Raw genomic sequence first — 26,367 nt, forward strand, 5'->3', positions numbered from 1 at the left:
ATCATTTAATTGAAAAACAAAATATCTGCAACATTCCATTATCAGAAAGTGAAGAATACGACATTTGATGAATTCTTTCGATGTATTCGTTATTAAGGGTTACACTGTAATAAACCTTCAAACCATTGCACCAAATAGCTACAAACCCCTATAAACCCTTACAAAACTTCCCCTACCCTTCACAGCAGCTATCTATAAACCTCTAAATCTTTACACCACCTTGCTATAAACCTTCAAACCTTCACGCCTGCTAGCTTTAAACCTCCAAATTTTTACACCAGATAGCTATTAACCTTCACACCTTTACACTTGCTAATTTTTTTACTAAATATGATGTTTATTTATAGTAAACCTCTTTAAGAGCATTTCTTCTTAACATCTCGTATTGTAATTGCCCCCCAGTGCTGAGTTATGTGGCAAATCTCACCAACTCCTTCATTAGAATCTCTGTATTCTAACTACTTCCTATAGTACTGGATTATGTGTACACAAATCTACCCAGCTCCTATATATTAGTATTGATCTGGAGAAAGTCTGATATATCCCCCTGGTTATCTGTATATCCCCTCCAACCACCTGTAGATCAACACCATCTCCTTTCTCATCTTTCTCATCATCAGGGACTCTCAGTAATATTCTTAATTCAAATATGGAAGTTGAACATAGTTATACATTGGTAACCAGAAAACTACGGAATGATTTATGTCGTCGTCGTACCTTCTTAGGACTATAAACTACGTTGGGAAAATTCTAATTTGTAACGGCAAAAACAGCTGTATCCAAGGTGTCCCAATAATAGAAGGATTCAAGAGACGACTTGAAAATCGTCTTCGCTTGACGATAATTGTTAAGTAACAAAAAGTGTATCAAAATAAAAATTTTACGGCTTATGAGCTTTCCGATATATGGTCTACCTTCTTTGTATTTCAAAATTTAAGGAGATTGAACGATTTTGTTGTAAAATAATAAATTGGTATCCGACGGATTTCTTATATTATTTATCTCCGCCAAGGTGCAAAAATTGTAAACCACAATTTGGAATTCTCAAGATTTGTAGATTCAATAATTAACTGTTAAAGTAAACGGGGATGATAATATAATAAAAATTATGTTTATTTTTATGTTTACAAACAATATATCATTTCTAGTTACCCACTTAATGGTGTTCTTCCTGAAGAATTATTTTTTTTAATCTAGGAATTTGATTAATTTTTTAAATAATTAATTTTCAACGTTTGCTACTATGATAACGAAAAGAGGAAAGTACCAGTTTACAAAGATTGTCATACTGAAGGTATACAATATGGGGTTGCAAAAATATAGAGAAAAGAAAGTCAGAGTTTGGGACAAGAACTCAATTCCTTTGAGAAGGGAATAATGGGTTTAATTCATTCCTAGGATTCAAAAGTTCCCTGCTTAGACTGTAGAAGAATGAAATAAACCTTGTTGCCTAGAAAGCGCTCAATATCTCTCTCTAACAGTTTAAAGTTAAACCCCTGAACTGTCTCTCACCGGGCAAGAAAAATGGCCGGTCTGGTATCAGTTAGTTAATCAGTAAATTTACATATATACAATATAGGGCTTTCAAAACCAGTTCAAGTCAAGCACAGTTGAAGTGAACAACCAGAAATATAGATATTAAATAAATATTAATTATAAAATGGTTAGCCGAATATTGTTATTGGAAAAATGGTGGTTTTAATTTAAATATCTACAATTAAAATATTTAACAAAATTGTACCTGTGATGAGCAACCAGAGGGTTTAATTAAGAGATAAATAAGTTTTTTTCCGCCGAAAAAATGTTAAACGTATAGTTCTTGAAGTAGATACTGTTCAATTTTCAAACATATGATATTTCATTTCGTTATGAAGCTCAAATTAATTTTCTTTACGTTTAAAATGGAAACTCGCTCCCGTGTATGCTCACATGAAAGCATACACACTGAGAGCATTTTCCAATAAGAGATAACACTGTGTTTGTAGTATCTCCCAGTCAGATTTCATAAAATAATGCCATCATTTTTATATATAATGTAGTTTTTTCTATCGAATTGCTGCTTTACCAATACTTGAATATAAATTTACCAGCAATTCAGACATGAAAAAACAAAAATAAATGTATTATTAAATGTATTTAAAAAAAATTTTTGTGTTAAATCCATATTAACAATCTTGTAAACTATAATGATACGTAAAATAAATATCTAGATTTTAAAAGATATTTCATTTCTAAACAAATAATTTACAAGGTTTCTCGGAAAAAAATGCTGCCTAAGCTTTTCAAAGGACTGGTTAAGCGTAAAGCGTAAAGCTTTGTCTGATCAAGTATGAAAAAAATATTTAAAACTAATTATTTTCAATTGTCGTTTCTATATAAAAAGTGGTGGCACATGGGAATCCAAATTAAAAACTTTTAAAGGGAGTGACCGGCTATGTAAGGTAGTTGAACTGAGTATGCAGTGTTGTGGAAAGCTTCTTTCGGATTCATTTGAGAGTACTGTTGTGAATCAGGCATTGCACATCTTTGCATGGAAGGTCACTTGAAATTACGCTTACAGTCCCTTTAACATCAAAGGTTGTTAAAATAGAAAAAATGAATAATTTCTCTCTAAAGTACGCAATATTGACAAAGCAAAAATAACATATTATTCTTTAAATACGTTTATGTTTCAGATGGAATACATTTATAGAATGCCGGATAAATGTGAAATAAGACCGTAGATATTATTAGTTTACAAGTTTGAGCAGAACAGTTAAATGAGATTAATTAGTGAAACTGGAAACTGTAAAAACTTCAGATAATTTATCATAATTATGAATTTCATTATTATTATCACAGGTAATTTAATAATATAATAACTATTTATCTTTTTTACTTTTTAAATTTTTAATATAATTCTATGAAAATATTCACAATGGCTTCCCATTTATTTGTCAAAAAAAACGATCGTTTTGTATGAACGTCGCAACCATGTCGAGCAAGAAAACGCCCATATTTGTTTCTTGCGTTACGGTAATATTAAGAATTATTTATAATTATTTATAATTAGAAAATGTAAGTTTGTGGCAAGAACTCAGTTTCTTCAATATTTAGTTTGTAAACTTTTGCAACCCAAAGTCGTAGACTTTTGATAATTCAAACTACAAGTTCTGTTAGCTCAAATCAAAGGTTTACACCATCAGGTTGCACAGATTAAAAATTCTGAGTTTTTTGCAAAGACTCAATTCTTTGAGGATATATGTTGTTGGTTGGTGGTGTCCAGGGTTCCGTGAACCAATCTGAACCTGAGACCAGCAGCAGGAGAAGGAACAGGAGAATCAAGAATATCAAGCAGAATACAATCAATTCATTTCCAATCTATAAATCAAGGTTTAAAGTCAGATCATATTGGATTAGCTTCAAGCTTTCGCGCCAAAATAAATACTCACATTTTATTAGAAAAACCTAGTAAATTCTGCATTCAAATTTAAATATTAGCCTTAATCAATTTTTAGAAATGATTCATTCTTTTAAAATTTTCTTATCGGTCCCGAAAATGTCAATTTAAAGCTATAAACTATCTAATATAATGTGGGACACCCTGTAGTTATATTAACGTGAACTGACATTTTATTTGATGTGGGACACCCTGTAGTTAGATTAACGTGAACTGACATTATATTTGATGAGGGATACCTTGTAGTTAGATTAACGTGAACTGACATTATATTTGATGAGGGATACCTTGTAGTTAGATTAACGTGAACTGACATTATATTTGATGAGGGACACCTTGTAGTTAGATTAACGTGAACTGACATTTTATTTGATGTGGGACACCTTGTGGTTAGATCAACGTGAACTGGCATTATATTTGATGTGGGACGCCCTGTAGTTAGTTTAACGTGAAATGGCATTAATATTTGATGAGGGACACCCTGTAGTTAGTTTAACATGAACTGACATTATATTTGATGAGGGACACCCTGTAGTTAGATTAACGTGAACTGACATTATATTTGATGAGGGACACCCTGTAGTTAGTTTAACGTGAACTGACATTATATTTGATGAGGGACACCCTGTAATTAGTTTAACGTGAACTGACATTATATTTGATGAGGACGGATGATTTCTCCGGGATAATACAACCTGTTGAAGATCTATCTATTTGGATAGATGAGGAGCAGGTCAGGATACAACAAATAGAATTTTAAACTCTAAACATGAATCACAATAATCTTACAAGATGGACATGATTCATTTGGTGTACTGTTCCGTTTGGCAGTATATAGTCTGTAAGTGTACTGTACCGTTTGGCAGTATATAGTCTGTATGTGTACTGTACCGTTTGGCAGTATATAGTCTGTATGTGTACTGTACCGTTTGGCAGTATATAGTCTGTATGTGTACTGTACCGTTTGGCAGTATATAGTCTGTATGTGTAATGTACATTGTACAACTTGCCCCAGCTTCCTTAAGTCAGTACGGTACTTCAAATGAACAGGCTTTTAAAGTGGAATACTTTCAAATAAAAACTTTACGAATAAATTTCGAAAAATTAGAATAGGAAGACGACATTTAAGCTATCAAGTATGTTTATTTTCTATTGTATATCCATGGTTTATTTGATGTTGTTATGAAGCAAAAAGTTTTACTAATTGCTTGAAAACTATCTTTATAAGTGGAATAGGTCTGTGTACAATTCATAATTCATTTAAGTTTGGTTCATAGGACACTATTAATAATCATAACTAACAGTCGTCTTCCTATAGAAATGTTTTTCCTATTGAAATATCCCACTGCATACGCTATTCGATAAGAAGTAAGTTAGACATTTCTTATTTGTGAATAAAGAATTCTATAGTCTGTTTTTTTAGTTAAACGCCAAATGTTTTCAAAAAAATTGTTTTTTACCCTAAAATAAATATTTTTGAATTTTGTTTTATTTTTCCGTATTTATTTTTTCTATTTGAGTCCCTGGACCAGGTTTCCTTGTTTGCTGGTATCCAGCATATAATTATACACGTTGTAGCTAATGGACTGGTCATGCCACATCTACTAGACAGGTACAGGTACAGGTACAGGTACAGGTACAGGTACAGGTACAGGTACAGGTACAGGTACAGGTACAGGTACAACTTCAGTATGTCTAGGAACCTGGAGACCCATCTACCTGTGATACCAGCTGAGATTGAAGAGATAAAGTTCCGATGGAGCGGAGGAGAGATGAAGTATAGATACAACTTCTACAGGTAAATAATTAAATATAATAAAAATGAATTTAAACCAGGTCGCCAGCACTGCCGGTTCAAATCTTGCATCACCGAATAAAAGTTACGATTTAAGAGTATTTAAACTGGTGATTCAGGATTTGAACCGGCGGTAGGTAGTTCAGCATCCTCGCTGATTGTTTTATTATTTTAGGTTAGAGTCCCATGACCATGATCTACTACTCCACCCTAGGTTAAATATACCGGCTAGAGGGAAAATTCCTAAACGGGCAGGAGGTTTGTGTTCTTAAATGGAGTGTTCGCGAAAACATTAAAGGGAGTTTAATTTTTCAACCTAATCCGTAGTGATCAAAACTGAATTAAATTCGAGATCCGCCTATACCCCCTTCAATTTTACGCAAACACTCCCTTTAACAAATTTATTTACATATCTGTCTCTTTTCTGTTGGTGGGTTTGTATCTAATAAATGTCAACTCAGACTATTATGTAAAATTGCATCAATTGTTATGTCCGGACTCTGGGTTGACATAAAAGTGCCGCAATACCTTGATCAATGATTTTACCTGACTAACTCACTGTGATCCAAAGATTGCAAACTCTGATACAAAACTCTTTGAGCATTTGCTAATTACCTCTCGAAAATCAAAGCTAAAAACAAGTATTTTATTTTTCTACAATGAGAACCAATGAGGAATAGGAAGTAAACCTGACAGCAATACTTTATCAAATAATGTACGTTCACAGTTGCTGTGTCTCATGTACAGAGTTGCTGTGTCTCATGTACACAGTTGCTGTGTCTCATGTACACAGTTGCTGTGTCTCATGTTCACAGTTGCTGTGTCTCATGTTCACAGTTGCTGTGTCTCATGTTCACAGTAGCTGTGTCTTATGTGCTGTGTCTCATGTTCACAGTTGCTGTGTCTCATGTTCACAGTTGCTGTGTCTCATGTTCACAGTTCCTGTTTCTCATGTACAATAGACTTTCTTAATTCCGAACTTGAGTCTTCCTATTCTAGAGTTCTTGGTTTCATAGATTAATAACAATACAGATATTTAAGGCTTTTTCGTTCACTAAAAACCTGAGGTAAAAGCCCAAAGGAAGGCCGCGCAGACAGCGTTAAATTACAAGACAAAAAGAGAGCATTCGCGTATCTCCTTTGGGCCTCTGCCTCGGTGTTATTGTGAACGTAAACCCCCTAAATCTTGAAAAGACGACATCTAGTGTTCAATCTGCAAATCTGTATTGTTACCAATCTATGTTTGGTTCTCACTGTAAAAAATGAGAGTCGACCCCACCTGGAAGCCAACAGTTTATTTTTATTTGGCAATTAAAACTCAAATTTTTTTTAATGTTTAATGTATTTATATGATGCAGGCTTATAAAACATTCCTCTAGCCCAAAGGAAAAATAATATTTTCAATCCTTTGAAATATAAAACTTCTTTTGAATACAAATTGCATTTATGCATCTTTTGCATTTCTGTTGAAACCGCATTTATAATTTCCGTTAGATGCAGACTTAAAGATGCAGAGATAATCCTGGGCTCGGTTTAAACTAATTACAACCATCAAAGAAGAAAGTTTAAAGGGACTGTGTATATAATCCAGCTACTGTTAAACCCTAAATATCAAATACATCAAAAGAATTTATCCAATGTCGTAAGAGTAAAAGGCCCTTAAAGAGCCTTTTTCATAAATAATTTTCCAAGAGAATAGAAATGTGACTTACCCATAATAAGTTTATATCTAAAAATAGTAAATATGATTTGCAACTAGTCTATGTACACTGTTTAGAGTTCAGTGTTAAACTGTTATGTACTGGCAACTAATATATGTACACTGTTTAGAGTTCAGTGTTAAACTGTTATGCACTGGCAACTAATATATGTACACTGTTTAGAGTTCAGCGTGAAACTATTATGTAGTGGCAACTAATCTATGTACATTGTATAGAGTTCAGTGTGAAACTGTTATGTACTGGCAACTAATCTATGTACACTGTTTAGAGTTCAGTGTGAAAATGTTATGTACTGGCAACTAATCTATGTACACTGTTTAGAGTTTAGCGTAAAACTGTTATGTACTGGCAACTAATCTATGTACATTGTTTAGAGTTCAGTATGAAACTGTTATGTGCTGGCAACTAATCTATGTACACTGTTTAGAATTCAGCGTGAAACTATTATGTACTGGCAACTAATCTATGTACACTGTTTAGAATTCAGCGTGAAACTGTTATGTACTGGCAACTAATCTATGTACACTGTTTAGATTTCAGTGTGAAACTATTATGTACGGGCAACTAATCTATGTACACTGTTTAGAATTCAGCGTGAAACTATTATGTACTGGCAACTTATCTATGTACACTGTTTAGAGTTTAGCGTGAATTTGTTGTGTTCTGGCAACTAATCTATGTACGCTGTTTAGAGTTCAACGTGAAACTATTATGTACTGGCAACTAATCTATGTACATTGTTTAGAGTTCAGTGTGAAACTGTTATGTACTGGCAACTTAACTGGCATTGCTTCTTTCAGTGTAGGTTTGTTAATTTTTCAATTTTGCAATTTACAGCAATAAAATAAAAATTACGTTGTTTCATTTCATCAAAATTCAAAATATTTTTAGAATTTTTACAATATTAGAAAATATTTCTAAATAAAAGTATATCCCAACAAGAAAACAAAAAATTTGTTTTAGGCAGAAATAATTTGTCAAAATATCAAAATATATTGAAGTTATGTTTCAGAATAGTGTAATAAATGCATAATATATATATCTTCAATATATAAACTAAGTGATTCTGAGTTGAGTGGGTCAACTTTTAAATGAAAAAATAGTTAAAATCGTAATTTACGACCAAGCGCGGGTAAACGGCGGGAGTAATTATTAGTTCCCTGGGTTCTCAGGCTAGCATATTTAGAAAAGTAGTAATCTCTGTATTTCATAATTTTCATATTTTTCAGTTGAACTCATATTTTAAATATTGATATAAAGAAATTAAATATAATTCAAAATATTAACTACTAGCTGAAGAGCCCGGCGTTGCGCGTGGAATTAAAAAAAATGGGAAGAAAAAAGTTTGAATTTTTTCAATGTTACCCCCGAACTCCCTCAAAAATGTAAAAATGTCAGCCCATTCGGTCCAGCCGTTTGGCCGGCTATAGTGAATATAAATACGAATTTTCTTGTTTTATTATAGAGATTTTGTTTCTTAATACATATTGATGATAATAATAATATTGAAGTTTGATATTTTAGGTTTAGAGATATTTTCTAGAAGAAAAAGATTAGCAGGAACCCCTCTTAAGCTCAGATTAAGGTAGAATATTTCAGTGTAATTAAGATTCAATTTCATTCGACCCCCACATTACTATTGGTACTCTTTTTTACTTTAAAATTTGTAAATTGTAAAATAAAAATTGTAAGTTTTTAATCTTGGATTTAATATTGGTGATTTCTGATACAGAAACCATAATTAGATCTCCGGAATTTAATTATAAGTGCGTCTTTACTTTCGAAAATGTGAATTTGTTATATTTTCCAATTAGAATAATTAAGTTAGTAGACTTTATGGACATTTTCATGGGATTAAATGGTAGAAGAATTAATGCTTGACTCGGGATAAGATACTGATTAATTATGATTGATTATGATTAATTATGATTAATTATGATTAATTATGATTAATTATGATTAATTATGATTAAATATGATTAATTATGATTAAATATGATTAATTATGATTAATTATGATTAATTATGATTAATTATGATTAATTATGATTAATTATGATTAATTATGATTAATTATGATTAATTATGATTAAATATGATTAATTATGATTAATTATGATTAATTATGATTAAATATGATTAATTATGATTAATTATGATTAATTATGATTAATTATGATTAATTATGATTAATTTAGGAAAGAATGTCTGGCCTTTGGTAGAGATACTCTTTGTGATAGGTTGGCTAATTTTATAAAAATTGATAATATCTTAAATTATTGAAATCTATCTAACACATAACAAAATAGAACCTAGCTCTCCTCTCATGGTAGACAAACTTTTTAGTCTTACATTTTACTTTAATGTTTGTCATAAACTTGAATTACAAATATATGTGAATATTTGTAAAGGTATCACTTTGAATAAATATGTTTACATAATTGATGTCAGATATATTCACAAAGAAACGGAATTTCTCGATTTTCTTGAAAACGAAATTCTTCACATCTCTGGAAATTTTGAAAGCACAAAATTCAGGCAAATCATATTTTGGAAATAGCAGGACCAGGGCTATATTGATATTGCTTTTTTAAGAATCATAATGTAAAAACCGGTTTTTTCCATAGAAATATTAGGTAAGTTATAAAGTTAAAGGATCTAAATTTTTCCCTGCATTCTCAGATGTTTAAATTCCTCCATCTTTGCAACCCGATGTCGTAGACCTTTGATATTTCAAACTAGGAATTCTGTATAAGTCTAAAATGTTTACAAGAGGTTTACAATATCAAAAGGTTGCAAAGATACAGAAAATTTTACTTTGTGGCAAAGACTCAATTTTTTTTGCAAAGTTGCGCTTATATACAAACATAATGCTGTTATATGGGAATTTTTCTAAGATGGAGTTTTTCCATTTTTTGGATTTTTTTCAAACTCTGATTTTTAAATTTCTATATCTTTGCAAACCGATGTCGTAGACGTAGACCTTTGATATGTTAAATTGAATTTGTTTGTTTAGAAAATGTGGAGGACGTGGTGAATGTGATAGTGCAGGTGAATGCGTCTGCAGGACGGGTTGGGAAGGAGACGATTGTAGAACTCCGGTCTGCTCTCCACAGTGCATGCATGGAGGTACATGGAACCCATATAAACTTGTGGAATATGAAGACGATATTTAATCAATGTATTGTACATTTGCTGTTGTTTTTAAGAAAATAATTTGCCCAGTAGCTTAAAAATCATCTTCTCCAATGTGACATCTAGGTATGTGTAATAGCCGTCTTTCTATTCCACAGTTGTATGGGTCTCCATGATGATATCACTGAAATAAAACGAGATTTTTCGCCTAAAATCTTATGTGTCGAACAAAACAAAAAAAAAATTGAAAAAAAATCCTGTCAATTTTCGTGATTTCCAAAACTAGCTGAAACTGGTCAAAAGTCCCAAAAACTATTGAAAAAAAGGACAATTATTTCAAAATTCTAAAATTTCCTATATAAGATAGTTTTACCATATGTCTCATATTTGAGATTTTTTTATCCTAAGGTAGTTCTAGTAGGCATCTTATTATTAATCCAATATATTTTATAATTTATTTTACTCAGATTAAACGAATACCCTGTTTCTGAGCGTTGTAATTAATGTTAATAATGCTCGTCATTTTTCTCATTTTTGTTGATGACTTTTAAGTAATTAATTTTGTACATTATTTTTTAATCAAGATAGTTCTGGTTTATTTTCATTAATTAAAGGAACTGTCGATATAAGCTCAAGTATATAAATCTGAGAAAGTTAGTTTTCAAAAGCTGATGATCGTAAATTTCGTAAAAACTGTCTGTTATAGAGAGAAAGCTTTCTTAACCATCTCTCATTGGTCAAATCAGAACCAATCCTGACTTGGGTTCTATCTGAGCCCGAGTCCGGGATAAAGCTTTGAAAATCTCAGCTCTAATTAAGGTTTAAGTTTTTTAAGAGTACAGGTTGTAATTTGCAACCCGGGCATTACCATCATTTTATTGAGGGTAACTTGAAATTACGCTTACAGTCTCTTCAAGGGTCACTTGAAATTACGGGACAGTCTCTTCAAGGTTCACTTGAAATTATGGGACAGTCTCTTCAAGGGTCACTCGAAATTACACTTACAGTCCCTTCAAGGGTCACCTGAAATTACGCGTACAGTCTCTTCAAGGGTCACTTGAAATTACGCTTACAGTCTCTTCAAGGTTCACTTGAAATTACGCTTACAGTCTCTTCAAGGGTCACTTGAAATTACGGGACAGTCTCATTAAATAATATATCTTGTTTTAGGGTTCTGTAGTTCTCCAGGTGTATGTGATTGTCCAGCAGGGTTCCAGGTAATCAAACTTAGTTTAATTGTCAAATTATGAAGAAACTATTCAGATTTTTCTGATTTTCGAACTTTTTATTAAAATATGAAAAGAGTTTGATGTACACATTTGATGTACACTAAACGCCTAACAAAGCGTCCCTACGCCCAATAAACCTGGAAATTGAGTCACTACACGCATCTAAATTGTTTTAGATCTGATTAAAATCTGAAAATACCAGTATCATACTCAAAATTATCAAAAACAAAATCCTCTTATTTCAAAATTTCTCAAATGTGGCCTGCACCTCGGGAAAGCTTAGGAGTATGCTTTTTTTATTTGTGGAAGCTAAGCTTGCTAAACTCCATTAGATTAAAAAATGTCGAGGTTTTAACAGAATTGAGTACTATTTTGTAATCCAACTTACTTGTTACCTAGAATTGTTTACTTTATAGTTCTCATGGAAAATTAAAACATCGCATCGTACAGCTTGTACAACTTATTACATAACTTATACAGTTATTACTAGTAAAAAGTGGCGTAAAAACCTTCTTATTACACGAAACGTGACAGCTTAGAAACGAATTGAAGGTCGTCTTAGATTCAGCAACATAATCACAAAATACCCATATTTTGGCTGTCATGACTCTAAAATCAGAAAATCTTCAGCTACACGTTTAATTCAAAATTTGAATATAGACAAGGTAATAAGGCAAGGAAAGTTATTTGCTTTTGCGTATTATCCGCATTCTCTGCGTACATATGAAAACCAGTTCTCTCTGGGCGGTGTTTGTAAGCATTATAATTGCTTGGATATATATTAATCAAAGGATTTTTTATTCACCTAATTCATTTTATAAAGTTTATTTAACAGCTTCAAAAAAAATTCGAAATTGAAATGGATAGTCTAGGGAACATACTGTATTAATGTACTCTACTGAATATAATTTGTCAACATTTACATGAATTGTACACTTTGAACTCCATGACAGTTTATACATTGTACAGTTGTTGAACTGCATGGTCCCAGCTGTTACAGTATGTACATTGTACAGTTATTGAACTGCAGGGTCCCAGCTGTGACAGTTTATACATTGTACAGTTGTTGAACTACATGGTCCCAGCTGTGACAGTATGTGCATTGTACAGTTATTGAACTGCAGGGTCCCAGCTGTGACAGTATGTCAGGGGGCTGAAACGTCATGTGTGTCTGTCTGTAACTAAAAGAATTTGTGTAAGGAACACCGAACCGAAGGTGTGTACTGTAGGTGTGTACAGTACATAAAAAACTCGGTATTTGTAAAGTCTAGGAGAGTACATTTGTTTATTGTTAATTGTTTACTTAAAAATAAGTTTAATATACATTTAATATATTATTTACATATTTAAGTCAACACTATAAGCCAAATTTTCATGCAAAGAATATAATTTGATTAAAGTTTACAATCTACTCGTTATTCAAGCAATTAACTATAATTGACGACATTGTTCTGCAATTTCCTTGACTGTATTAATGTTGTGTGTCTGTACCAAAAGAGTGTGCGTATGTAATACCGAACTCGTCTGCAAAGCAGTGCGAATGGCTTTCTCATGCCAGACCAGCGCCATTGCTCTTCCCTTTATTCCAATTCCATGCAGTATGTGCATTGTACAGTTGTTGAACTGTATGCAGGGTGCCAGATGTGACAGTATCTACATTGTACAGTTATTGAACTACATGGTCCCAGCTGTGACAGTATGTACATTGTACAGTTATTGTACTGCAGGGTCCTAGCTGTTACAGTATTTACATTGTACAGTTCTTGAACTACAGGGTCCCAGCTGTGAGAGTATGTACATTATACAGTTATTGTCCCAGCTGTGACAGTATGTATATTGTACAATTATTGATCTGCAAGGTCCCAGCTGTGACAGTATGTACATTATACAGTTATTGTACTGCAGGATTCCAGCTGTGAAGGAGGTGTATGTACATTATACAATTATTGTACTGCAGGGCCCCAGCTGTTAAGGAGGTGTATGTATATTATACAGTTATTGTACTGCAGGGTCCCAGCTGTGAAGGAGGTGTATGTATATTATACAGTTATTGTACTGCAGGGTCCCAGCTGTGAGGGAGGTGTATGTATATTATACAGTTATTGTACTGCAGGGTCCCAGCTGTGAGGGAGGTGTTTGTACAGAATCTTGTCTCAACAAAGGAAGATGCATCGAGGAATACAATCAATTCTAATTCAAACAAAATCCAAGGATAACTTTAATTGATGAATCAAGCATTGATCCTCAAATTTAAGATTAACAAAACTCCACACAAAAGTTCTGACCTCCGAACAGATATCTTTGAACCGTTATTGAGATTTTTAAACCAAAAAGTCTAAAAATAATGAAATTAATAATTATACGATATGTATGATGTCAAAACCAAAGCCAAATTAGGGTTTCTTCTATTTTGACAACCGGTATCGGCATTTGTAATTCATGCTTGTTAAATAAAATCATATTTTGATTTTTGTGACTGTATTGAAAAATTATTTTTAGCTTCCGCCCAATTGCTTTTTGGAATAAACAAATTTATGCAAAGAATTTATCAAAACTTTTCCGAATTTTGTATTTTTGATCAGAAAGATACATGTCGGTGTAAGCCTGGGTTCTATGGAAGACGATGTGAGTTCTCTAAATGTGTTGTTCCTTGTCTCAATGGCGGGGTGTGTAAAGGAGTAAATAGGTATATTTAATACAGTGGTCGGTGATTTTATCAATACAATGAAGACGACTTTTCTATTTAGAGAAAATGTAGAGAAGCTGTTATTAATAATTGACAGCTTCTCTTTGTTTATGTGTATCCATGCTGCTTAAAAGATTGGTATGAGGGCGGTCATCCCTTGGATTGAGACCAGATTTAAAGGTTTCAAATCAATTAAACTTCTTATTTCTTACCAGGGGCGTGTATCATAGAGGGAGGGGGCAAGCTTGATAAATAATGGGGAAATATAAATTACCCCCCCCCCCCCATTGTATAATTCCCTGACTCTTCTCCGTATCTAAATCTCTCTTTAGATGATGGATCGAATGAAATAGCTTGAGAATGTTGAAGGTTAAGACGTCATTTTGGTTCATCTTCTAAAAACTTAAAGTTGATTGCGCAGATTACACTTAGTCTTATTTATTAAATTACAGTCCAAAGACATATCTTAATCTTTAAATCATAGCGGTTCAGGGATTCTCTAGGTCATCATTAATGCATCTCTTTGGATGATGAAATTAGTTCTATGTCTAGGTGTCGATGTGAGCCCGGGTTTGCAGGACATCATTGTCAGCTACTTCTAGATGATGATACAGACAGTGGACTCTGTAGTCCGGAGGAACCACAACCAATCTTATTCTAATCTACCACTTGAAACATCAATTTCAATATTATCTTTTTTTACCTAAAAATGTTAAAAAATGTTTTCCAATTTTTTAATTTTTTAAATTGCTGTTAGTTATCAACTGATTAATTGATTAATTAAAGGCTTTACTTGATTTTTTGTTTATTTATTGATTGATTGTTTGATAATTGATAATTGATGATTGATTGAGTAATTGACTGATTAACTGATTGACTCACTGACTGATTGGCTTATTTACTGATTTGCTGATAGAGTAAGTGACAGATTGACTGATTGACTGAATTACTGATTGATATATCGACAAATTGACAAATTGACTGATTCATTAACTGATTGACTGAGTGACTGTTTGACTAATTGACTGATTAACTGATTGACTGACTGACCAATTATTGACTGATTGACTAATTTGCCAATTAACTGATTTTCTAATGAGTTGAGTGGTTGGTTGTTTGATTGATTGACTAATTAAACAATTGACTTATTTTACTGACAGATTGATTAATTGAAGGATTCACTAATTAACAGTTGAATAATGGACTATTATTAATTGATTGACGGATTAATTAATCTATTAATAGATTGCTATATTGATTGATTGATTGATTGATTGATTGATGGTAGAGTTGTGAAAGTATTAAATCCTGCAGAAACACACACTGTAGTTTTATCAGCAGAAGAAACAGGTATTTTTATAAAACTAGAAAAAAAGGAAAATATACGTTCTAAATATTTATATTTATATATATAATTTAGAGTCAATAGCGCATCATAGGATGTGTTTCAGTTTCAGAAATTGAAGATTTATACGGTCAGAACCATAAAACTGTGGAATAGAAAGACGACATCAAAGTAATAATTAAGTGTTACAAATAGATTTAGTGACTTTTAAATCACTTCCTAAGTCAAATGGATCTGTTTACACTGCTCAATTATTGTATATCATATTCATTGCACTATTTAAAGTTATAACTGGAGTATTAAAATCGTATTTCTATTCCAGAGTTTTCTGGTTCTCATTGTATTAAGCTTTATATGTTCCATAGTAAAAGTTTAACTATAGGAGTGAGAGGAGAGCTTGTAAGATGACCCATTGTGCTAGCTTACTTACCTGTGATGTGGATTCATGCAATAGGTAAAATACATTTTCTTCTACAGAGAAGTTAAATAAACATGGCCATTGAGGGACTTCAGGGTCGTCTTTGTTTTAAATTAGCATTATAAATCCAAACTTCAATATTTAATAACATCGACTAGAGTAAATTTTATTCTCTCATTTTACTAAATACAGTGAGAACTAGAAAACTCTGGAATAGTTATGACTTTAAATGTCTAATGAAAATGAGACACAAGTGCACTGTGCAGCGTAAACAGACTCATTTCCCTCAATAAGTGATTTAATAAGTTAATAGTACAACTTGATGCTTTGTAACAACTTCAAATACTCCTAAGCTTTGTTTTAATGTCAAATTTATATCCACAGTTTTCTGATTCCAAGTGTAGTAGTTTGTACAATAGTATATATGCATCATACAACAACAAATTTAAAACTTATATACTTACAATATCTTAAATCATTTACAAATACGATCTATTAATTGTCATGCTTATTATAATTTTTATTAGTAATAAACCGAATAAAGAGGAATGAAAGTCGTTTTTGCTCCATGGAAACGTACGTCGCTAACTATATATTTTGTCACAGATCAGATAATGTCTGCATATACGTATAAACTTGTCAGACTCCCGGAGGCGTTAACCCTGCATCTATTTTTACCTGCTCGGGGGATTTTGTTCATATTTTGGTAGTTAGTTATTTTTTTCAGAGTTAACTGTAGTTGCACGGCTGTAAAGCCAAAATGTAAGGTTTTTAACTTAAATATTATACTAAGACGACTTTCAAACCGTCTTATTGTAATTATCAAACTCAAAACAAATCTGGGCCGCGGTTTTCATATTCTTGTAGGTTTTTAAAAGAGAATAAAAAATCAAATTGGTCAGAAAAATTTTAACGCTAATGTTAATTTTATCTATCAGATTAAAATGCTAAAAAGATATTCTATTATGTAGTTCACATTTTCATGCGGATCAACTTTAATGTCGTGCAGATTTTAATCGGAATCTTTAAACAATCGAATTTTGAAAAACAATACAATATTTACATGTATCTAGATTTATTGTATTAAATAATAACTTTTTTGGATTATTGTTGTTAATTTAATTTTGTATTGATGTCTCTTCAACATCGCAAGAATTTCCATTAATTTAAATTCTTTAACCATTTCCATTAGCACATTTTACGAACAGAACTTTTTTGTTTTCGCAGATTTTTCTCAACAATATTTTTTTAGGAAACTGAAGAAATCAAGATCTCAAGAAATTGAAGGATTTTAAAGATTCTTATTTAACCAAATACAAGAACTATAGTGGGGGGGGGTAAATTTTTCATAACCCCCCCCCCCCATTGTCTTAATTCCGTCAAGAGTCCCTGGTTTAATGTGAAAGTGGGGGCGTTATGAGGAAGGACAGGTTTTCACCAATGAAGATAAACCAGGAACATACATAGTTTTCTTTACAAAAGAGATTAATGCAGTTTCTCAAAGAAAAATAGCATACAAACCTGGTATAAACTGCAGTATTAAAGTGATAACCAGAAAATCTGGAATAGGAACTCGACTTTTAAACTTTAGTTATGACTCTTTAAATAGTCCTATGAGCATGAGACATCAATTGTGAATTTGTGAAGTGCAAAGTTATGAAATAACAAACTATTTGCTTTGTTCACCATCAATTGCACTTCAGATACATTCTCCTATTCTACAGTTTAAAGATTATCACTGTATTTTTGTTTGTTTTTACTCAAGAAAATTGCATTACACCTTTTTGTAAACAAAAGTATGAGCGTTCCGGATCTTGGAGCTAGATTGTGGATAAAATGACAAACCTCCCCCCCCCCCCAAAAAAAAAAAAATTCTGGAGGGGGGGGGGATTAAATATAAATAAAAGATATAACGTATTTTTATCGCTTTTATTTCAAAAGGTTAAAATGAGATTATATAGAGAGAGGGGTGGGCTATCCTATGGTCCCCTCCCCGGTTCGGACCAAAAAAGTGATATTTCATAATCTACTAGCTTGGAACCCCGCTTTCCCTGGGAACGTTTTATGTTTAGATTTTATTTTAAATGTATTTGCGTCTTTGTTAGAATTGTATCTAATGATTTTGTAACGGTTAAGATTGCTATTTCTTTGAAAATGTGCCCAGATATCGAGATCAACACTTGATCTCGATCTTTTGCTAATCTTCAGATTAATTCAATCTGTATTTGATATCCCACATGGTAGTGCACCCTAGAGGAATAACTGACATAAATGGATTAAGCATTTATCCTAAAATTAAAAGTGCCTACAGTGGAAATCGAGATCAAGCAATCGGGATTATGAGTAACCAACAGAAAAGTTTCCAGCTCTGAAGTTAGATCAAGTTGGGATCAAGTATTTTCCAGACCTACGAATTATTCTAATTCCTGCCAGGATAACTGAAGAGATTTATCCTAGATATTATAAGTGTCCACATTGGATATCAAGATTAATTGATAATATGATTTTTCACACAAAAATCCTATCTCAGGGCACATTTTCTAAACAGTTACACACTTTAACAGGGATATTCTTGATTTATAGACTTTCAGTCCGCTTTAAAACATGTTATAACTATGCAATGAAAAAAAATCGACTTTTTTCGAAAATTCTGATTTTTCAAAGGTGCGTCAGTTTTGTGCATCTCATGATCTTAAATTGAGTGCTTGTTAAGAAATCATAATTGTTTGATAATTGGCATGAGATGCATAACTTATTTATTCTTAAGCCTTCAACTTTTCTTCGTGATTTTTCTTTACAAAAAAAACTTTTGAATCTAAGACATAATACATAATAATCATATAATACAATATATTTGTAAAATGATGTATAGAGAAATGAAAGTTTTCTAGATGTGAAATTGTAAATATATATAATTATTTTGTATTTTAGGAAATATCTTAAATAAAATGTTGAAATCGTAATGTTTTGTATATCCTATAAAGAATAAATTATCTACTCCACTTAAAACCGCGAAAACGGAGCAATCGGATAAAAAATTATTTTTAAATATTTAATTTGTTATACCTGTTTGAATCTCACCTCTGATGGTAGGTTGAGATCAAATCTTGATAATTTTTGCTTTAAGACCGGATCATTTTATGATCATGAAAATGCATGACACTAGTCTGAAATTATTGTATTACAGAGCAAGGTCAAAAAACCTAAAATATAAAAGTATTAGATCATTGACATTACAATATTTTTTTTTTTACTTTCCTTTAAATATCTCCTGTATAAAATTCCTGAATAAAATGTTTATAGTAGATTAAAATCAGAATTTGTTCTGGCATAGATTTAGGAGTTTTTTACAATAATAAGAATTACAAGAAGTTTAAAACATTTCTTACATTTTCCAGGTCGTCTTGATTTTTCCATCAGTTTAACTCCTCCTGGTAGCTACTCCTGTAGCTGTGGTTGTAGAACTACTCCTGTAATTGTGGTTGTAGAACTACTCCTGTAGCTGTGGTTGTAGAACTACTCCTGTAGCTGTGTTGTAAGAAATACTAACTCCAGATAGCTACTCCTATAGCTGTTGTAGAGGATACTCCTATTAGCTACTCCTGTAACTGTTGTAGAGGGTACTCCTATTAGCTACTCCTGTAGCTAAGTTTGTAGAAAGTACTCCTGCTCCTGTTACTCCTATTAGCTACTCCTGTAGCTGTTGTAGAGGGTACTCCTATTAGCTACTCCTGTAGCTAAGTTTGTAGAAAGTCCTCCTGCTCCTGTTAGCTACTCCTGTAGCTTTGGTCTACTCCCGTAGTTGACAGTAGAGGACAGGGTAACCCTTAAAAATCACCAATGTTTTAATTTTGTTCATTAAACAGTTTATAAATAGATTTTCACCTTAGGCTATTAATCCTGACCCCCGCTTGCTCATAGTTTATACTTAATGGTGAGAAACCATCTGAAAATATTCAGATTTAAAGAAAGAGGGAATTTTTAAGAACTTCAATATTTTGCAGATAATGTAATCACAAAGTTTATCGCCAGGAAAGTTTCTAGCACTAGTCTCACTTCTCCGTTTAAGTCTCCTAGAATGGAGATTTTATTAATTGAGTTTCTTTTAGTTCTTAAATGTAACAATACCAAAGGGGGGGGGCCAGGGGGCCAGGAGTCATCGAAACCAGGACTCCCGCTGAATTTACTGGCTTTATATTTTATCAAATAGGAATGTTAGCTAAAAAGTCCTGAATATGTAATTAAATGTTTTTAGCCTCAAGACAGTCACTGAATTACAAAATATGTTTTAGAAGCTTTATTGTATTTTAGAGAGAAACTATAAGCGTAATTTAAAGTGACCCTCCATGCATAGATGGCACTGTCCGATTTACAACGGTACCCTTAAGAGCTTTGTCTGATTAAGTATGAATTTATAGATACCAATGCATTGTTTTTGTTTCTCCAAATTTTTATTTTCATTTGCCGCTTCTCTGCGAAGAAAACTTGCGCATTCCTTGCTTATAAAAAGGAATGAAGAAACTTAAAGAAATAAAAACTTTTTGGTCAGAAAACGATACTCCACATTTTTTATTAGAGTAAGTTTTCAAGGGTACCGTTGTAAATCGGGCGTTGTAATCTTTGCATGGAGAGTCACTTAAACTCCTTCCATAAACATTGCACAAAAAAAGATACTGGAGAGACTAGCAGCCCAGGTAGAGGTCAGGTCATAAATAGTTAAAAAAGATCCATTGTGAAGTTATTACTACGATACATATTATAAGATATATTTATTTGTTTGTCTATTTTTTTGGCGATCAAAAAAAATTTCAAAAATCGTTTTGCAATCCATCTGTGGAAACCTAAAGAGTTCCGAAATTTAAAGTTTATATTTTAGGAAGATTGCGCAGATAAAAAACTAAAAGTTGCAAGCTTAATTCAATTAGCTTTACTGCTGAAGATATCTGTTAAAGTATTCGAATTGTATTAGTTTTATCTAACTAATACACACAAAACGTTAAACTCTGTACGGTGAAATAGAGGTCCTGGCTAAAAAAGTCAGTTAGCCTTAACTTTGTAACCCATTTTTACCCATTAAATTAGATTTCTTTGTAAGTAATATATATTGTTTTTTTTTATTGGTGGATATATCTTTTAAATATTAAAGTATTTAAAGTGTTTTGAATAAAAGATCAAAGGACTTTTAGTTTCACGTGACTGAACAGGTTCTTTAATCCTTAGAAGATAAAACTGAAATCACAAACAATAAATCTTATAAAACAACACTCCTCACTCTATACAGTGTAATGGTGTCATCAAAAATGGAAGAAAAAATGCTTTGCTTTGTGTTTTTCTTTTAACCAGCTATTAGTGTACTAAATTCTAAATAACATAGCTCTCTCAAGATACCAAGTTTTATTATTTATGTCCAATATTATTTTTTTTTTGAATTGCAACACCTTTGCTCTATTGTAAAAGGATCTGATCAAATTTGTCCTCTTGAAGCTAAAATCTGATCGAATTTGTCCTCTGGAAGCTAAAATCTGATCAAATTTGTCCTCTTGAAGCTAAAATCTGATCAAATTTGTCCTCTTGAAGCTAAAATCTGAAATTTGTCCTCTTGAAGCTAAAATCTGATCAAATTTGTCCTCTTGAAGCTAAAATCTGATCAAATTTGTCCTCTTGAAGCTAAAATCTGATCAATTACATACACTGCGTTTCAAGTTATTATGCAAATAGGTATTTTAAGGTTTAAAGGGAAAGGAAGACAAATTTAGAAATATAGTTTTATTCAAAAAAATTACTTTTTATGATTAATAATTGAATAATTTGTTTGCAAAATAGACCCAAAAACTCAAAATTATGTAAAACAAGTGTTTCCAGCGGAGAAAGGTTAGAGTATAGAATGCTGATAGACAGTTTGTACAAACTCTTTATCATTGGAGATAAAGGTTAACATGTACATTTAAAGAAGAGGGGGATTTTTGTAGACGTCATTCTACATATGAATAAAAATGCAGAAACCATTAATGTACATTTGTCAAATCGATATTCTAACTTTTAAAAGTTCCTTGTGCAAAGTTCAAATATTCAAAAAATATTTAGCTTTTTTAGCAAGGTGAAAAACATGATCAAAACATCCAAAATGGCTTTTTTGATATTAAAATTGAAAATGGGTTCGAGAATGCTGAGAATTAAAAGCGCACCCAAGTAGGGAGGACAAAAATCCAGCTACCCGCCCCTAATTCTTCTAAAGGGGGGGGGCGGTTTGTTTGCTCAGGGTAAACAGAGGGGAAGGGGGCAAAATCCTTCATACACAGCAAAAAAAACTTATTTCACATCACATTATTTATCACACGTACGAGGGGGAGGGGGGGACGCGCCCTCCTTCCCCAGTGTCAGAACTGAATTGCATGTCGAGAATACTGGTCTATATCTGAATCAATTAAAAAAGTATTGAGTTTCACAAATTTATTAGTGTCAGAAAAAAAATCATTTAGTTCCTTGAAGTTACTCAATCAGAGGGGGGGGGGGCAAAACCCTCATACACAGCAGAACAATTTATTTCACCTTACATTTTATCTTACACGAGAGGTCCTGAATTGTATCAAATACTCTATTTGAAGCAATCAGAGAAGTACTGAGTTTAACAAATTTATTAGTATTAGAAAAAACAAGATGTTCATTTCGTTTTCTTTATTATGAAGTTTGCTGTTTTCTTCAGAGGTGCACTTTTTCTTATGAATAGATACATATGAAACTGCAGAACTCTCTTTATAGTAATGATTGCTCTCCTATAAATAGTTCGGGTTCTCTATTCTTCATCCATTAAAACTTCTGCAAGCAAACTTAACGGATTGTATTAAGCGCGTGACTGATTTTTTTAAAGCTTAAGTTTGGACATAAGATGCATTTTTTATTTGTTTCATAAAAAAATGTTCAAATACTCTCATTTCCCTAATTCCATATTGTTTTTCTACAAACCCTGAACATCGATTTTATAAGATCTTTCTTAAATTTGGGAAAATTCTTGTTTTATGCGGATCAGGTTGTCCACGAAAAATGTCCTCTTATAATTATTTACAACTATCTACTTTACAGGGAAGTTAAGGGAATTTTACTTTACTAAGGGTACTCATGAGGGATGTTTTATTGACAAAATTGGTAGAGGGAACCCGCTGTTGATTAAAGTTTTTAATTTCCGGAAATAGTTGTTGTGATCAATTTTATAATCGTTTGAGACGGAAATGCGCGAACTTTTCCACGAACACTTTGCAGAGCGGGTCGTTAATTTACTAAATTGTCCCAAGGGACGTTAAGTAACCTAACTTCCCTCGCTTGGGGAAGTCCTGGGTCGTTAATGTTGGCGGTAAAATAATATACTTGAAGATTTGGGTACGATAGAAATTAGTTTAAATTTTCAGAGTCACACAAAAATGAAAAATTCGACTGCGAACTCTGTAAATCCTTACTCTCTGTGAATGTGATCCGCTGTTTTTTTAAGGATTAGAAAATATTAGATGGTGTTCTAGAGTGTTGATATCTAAAGATATATATATGAGAGAGAGTATAATACACACTCTATTATCCTCTCAAATAAATATCATCATTTGTCATCAAACAAATACTAAAATTGCATATAATTAAAAATTAACTTTGATCAAATTAAAAAGAAACAGAAAATTAAAGTGAAATGGACTGGAAGCGTGTTAAATTTAGTTCTTTAAAACTACAATATCTTCCACATTATTGATCAGATAAAGGTTTTAAGGGTATTGTTGTGAATGAATTTGAAGTTACGCTTACAGAAAACCTTTAAACAGTTAAATCAATTTCAGATAATATATTACATTTTCATTATTGTTGATTTATAACCGTATTTTAGTATTTAAAACAAAACAAACATCTTCATGTATATATATATATATATATATATATATGTTGTCCGATCATAACTCATGAACCCCTTGACAAATTTGATTTGGGAACTCGGTAGAACTCGGGAATGTTGATTTAAAATTTCTAATTTAAGTAGGTTGACTTTTATGTGGAAATTTTAGTTTCCAAGCTAGAGTCCTTGAAATACGATGAGAACACTTTTACAGCTGAAGATAGGGTTGAACGAACTGATGGAGAAATATCCCAATTGGGTCCAATCTGTTAAATTGAGTTATTCTATATTATGCAATGGTTTATATATATGATTTGGTATATTTATGCACTTGGGTGAAATAAAAATATACCTTGAGACCATTTGCTGCCTCCATAATTTCTAAAATATATGTCTTTCTTACCGTTAAATCGTCAAATACATGTACGAACGCGTAAAAAACGTGAAAATTTTATTAACAAACATGCATTAAAACCAGGCAACAACAAAAAGGTCTATTAACATAGAAGGACTGTCGAGTTTACGCAAATTTATAAGTAATCCTCCATCTAAAAAGTTTCATGATGGATTCACAACGGTATCCATTAAAATTTCGTTTGAATAAAAATAATGTTCTTGTTTTCTATTTGAAAATTGATGAATTTCATTTGTTGTGACTTGCAGATATGCAGCAGAGAAAAGGAGAAAAATTGAAAGAATTGAACACTAGAAAAACTGAAAAGTAAACACGATTATTTTGCAAAATCTTTGTATGCAAACTATAGAAATAAGACCAATAATTGCGAAGAAACGATTAAAAAATTTCGCAAATCTGAGTGCACGTTCCTCCTACAGGTTTTTAACTACCCGCCCCGTCCTGAGAATTGGAACAAAGAGAGTTAAGAGGAATATCCGACCTGCGTAAACCTTGCCATTTTTTATACGTAGTTTTTTACACTCTTTTCAGTCCTTTTTTAATTTGTTATTTTATAAAAGATAAATAAACAATGAAGAATTAAAATCCGAATGTTTTTAATTCAGGATATCTAGAAAACACGAGAAACTTCGAAACCAGGACCAGGAATTAAATTATCTAAAAATTAAGATTTCTAAAGATCATGATCAGAAAGATGTAAAATTCGGTGATGATAATGGACCAAACCTCTATAGAGTAAATAAAGTAGATATTAGTTCCACATTTTTTTGAAAATATATTTCGGTCTGGGTTGACCCTCGTCAGTTCTAACGATATAATAACCATACAATTCGATAAAAAAATGTTAATAAATCACAAGAAAATAACAAATTTGTTTTTTAAGATCAGAAAAACAGGTTTCTTGTCTGGAAGCTCAATCCCAAAACAGTTTCTGTAATTTCCGGCTTAAACTCACCTTGCCAGTTCTAGCCGATGTGTTCTAGCCTGCTGCACCTGAGACGGCTTTACCTTTTGGCAAACATGAATAATTTTTTTTTACCTTCTTTACACGGTATAAAATCAATTATTTCCTAATTTATGTGGAGCATACCAATTTACTGCATTTTTACTTAAGATCAGATAAAAGCGTAAGAATATTTCTTAAAAATTGTTGTTATTTCATTTATTTACTCTCCGAGAGGAGATTCTGAAAATAAAAATAAGCTTATTCATACTTATCCAAAATATAAAATTAAGGTTACATAAGTAAAATTGGATAACCATTAAATTTGTAGGTTTGTCTAAAAATGACCGAAATTGAAGCAAAAAATCCGCAAAACTTTACAAAAATCTGCAACTTATTCAGTTCTTCAGAAGCATTTGTGCGTAAAAGCGGTTCCAAACAGAATGGAAAATACTAACTCTTTTAACTCAGAGCAAGCTATGGCTGGTCAGCAGTTAAACCAAGCTCAAGCTCAGTATCAACAGGCTCAAGCCCAATTATCTAATGCCCAACAGGCTTTAACTCAGTTAGCTGAAGCGCAATTTGCCAGCTTCCAGCAGGCTCAAGATCCATATCAGCAATCACAGCAAGCTCAAGCTCAGTATCAACAGGCTCAAGCCCAATTAGCTAATGCCCAACAGGCTTTAACTCAGTTAGCTGAAGCGCAATTTGCCAGCTTCCAGCAGGCTCAAGCTCCATATCAGCAATCACAGCAAGCTCAAGCTCAGTATCAACAGGCGCAGGCTTATCTTGCAGAAGCTCCCTATCAGCAAGGACAAGCTAACTTTCAGCAAACTCAAGCTCCATTCCAACAAACTCAAGCTTCTAATCAGCAATCACATCTAGCGCAAGCTCAGTATCAACAAGCCCAGGCCCAATTAGCTAATGCCCAACAGGCTTTAACTCAGTTAGCAGAAGCGCAATTTGCCAGTTTCCAGCAGGCTCAAGCTCCATATCAGCAATCACAACAAGCTCAAGCTCAAAATCAACAGGCTTTATCTCAATTAGCTAGTGCTCATCTGGCAGAAGCTCCTTATCAGCAAGCGCAAGCTAACTTTCAGCAAGCTCAGGCTCATCTTTCAGAAGCTCCCTATCAGAAAGCTCCGGCTCCTTTTCAACAGACTCAAGTTTCTAATCAGCAGTCACATCAAGCTCAGTATCAACAGGCCCAGGCACAATTAGCAAACGCCCAGAAAGCTTTAGCTCAGTTGGCTAGTGCTCAAGCCCAATTTGCTAATGCCCAGCAGGCTCAACAGGCTCAACAACAGGCTCAACAACAGGCTCAACAGGCTCAGGCTCAACTGGCTCATGCTCAGCAGGCTGAAAATTTTA

General features: G+C 32.6%; 2 protein-coding genes and 1 long non-coding RNA gene across 5 annotated transcripts in view; 2 read left to right on the forward strand and 1 right to left on the reverse strand.

The window, feature by feature from the left end:
• The first annotated feature begins 2,679 nt into the window (after positions 1 to 2,679).
• On the forward strand, positions 2,680 to 18,731 carry LOC111711191 (protein shifted). 3 transcript variants are annotated; one of them, XM_023485475.1, is made up of 17 exons: positions 2,680 to 2,841; positions 3,237 to 3,372; positions 4,106 to 4,172; positions 4,960 to 5,051; positions 5,139 to 5,237; positions 5,410 to 5,492; positions 7,701 to 7,760; positions 8,480 to 8,540; positions 9,154 to 9,195; positions 9,972 to 10,084; positions 11,261 to 11,307; positions 13,433 to 13,495; positions 13,902 to 14,005; positions 14,558 to 14,642; positions 15,294 to 15,355; positions 15,733 to 15,804; positions 17,021 to 18,731. In XM_023485475.1, the coding sequence occupies exons 1-17, from the start codon at positions 2,817 to 2,819 to the stop codon at positions 17,061 to 17,063; spliced, it is 1,254 nt and encodes a 417-aa protein (XP_023341243.1). In that variant the 5' UTR covers positions 2,680 to 2,816; the 3' UTR covers positions 17,064 to 18,731. The 3 variants fall into 3 exon arrangements, with proteins under 3 accessions (XP_023341243.1, XP_023341244.1, XP_023341245.1); XM_023485476.1 differs by having other exon boundaries at positions 4,972 to 5,051; positions 17,021 to 17,665; XM_023485477.1 differs by lacking the exons at positions 2,680 to 2,841; positions 4,960 to 5,051 and having other exon boundaries at positions 3,340 to 3,372.
• A 104-nt stretch (positions 18,732 to 18,835) lies between these two features.
• LOC111711192 (uncharacterized) lies at positions 18,836 to 19,521 on the reverse strand. The gene is made up of 2 exons (XR_002767200.1): positions 19,158 to 19,521; positions 18,836 to 18,971 (listed from the first exon to the last, which is right to left on the reverse strand). It is a non-coding gene; the product is annotated as an uncharacterized LOC111711192 (long non-coding RNA).
• Positions 19,522 to 25,372: 5,851 nt separating this feature from the next.
• Positions 25,373 to 26,367, forward strand: part of LOC111711187 (chromatin modification-related protein eaf-1) — a 1,241-nt gene continuing 246 nt past the window's right edge. The window contains exon 1 of the mRNA XM_023485469.1: positions 25,373 to 26,354. Within this exon, the coding sequence (XP_023341237.1) occupies positions 25,440 to 26,354 (915 nt within the window). The 5' untranslated portion in view covers positions 25,373 to 25,439. The remainder of the gene's footprint in view (positions 26,355 to 26,367) is intronic.

The sequence above is a fragment of the Eurytemora carolleeae genome, unplaced genomic scaffold (genome assembly GCF_000591075.1).
Source record: "Eurytemora carolleeae unplaced genomic scaffold, Eaff_2.0 scaffold1134, whole genome shotgun sequence".
NCBI classification, from domain to species: Eukaryota; Metazoa; Arthropoda; class Copepoda; order Calanoida; family Temoridae; genus Eurytemora; species Eurytemora carolleeae.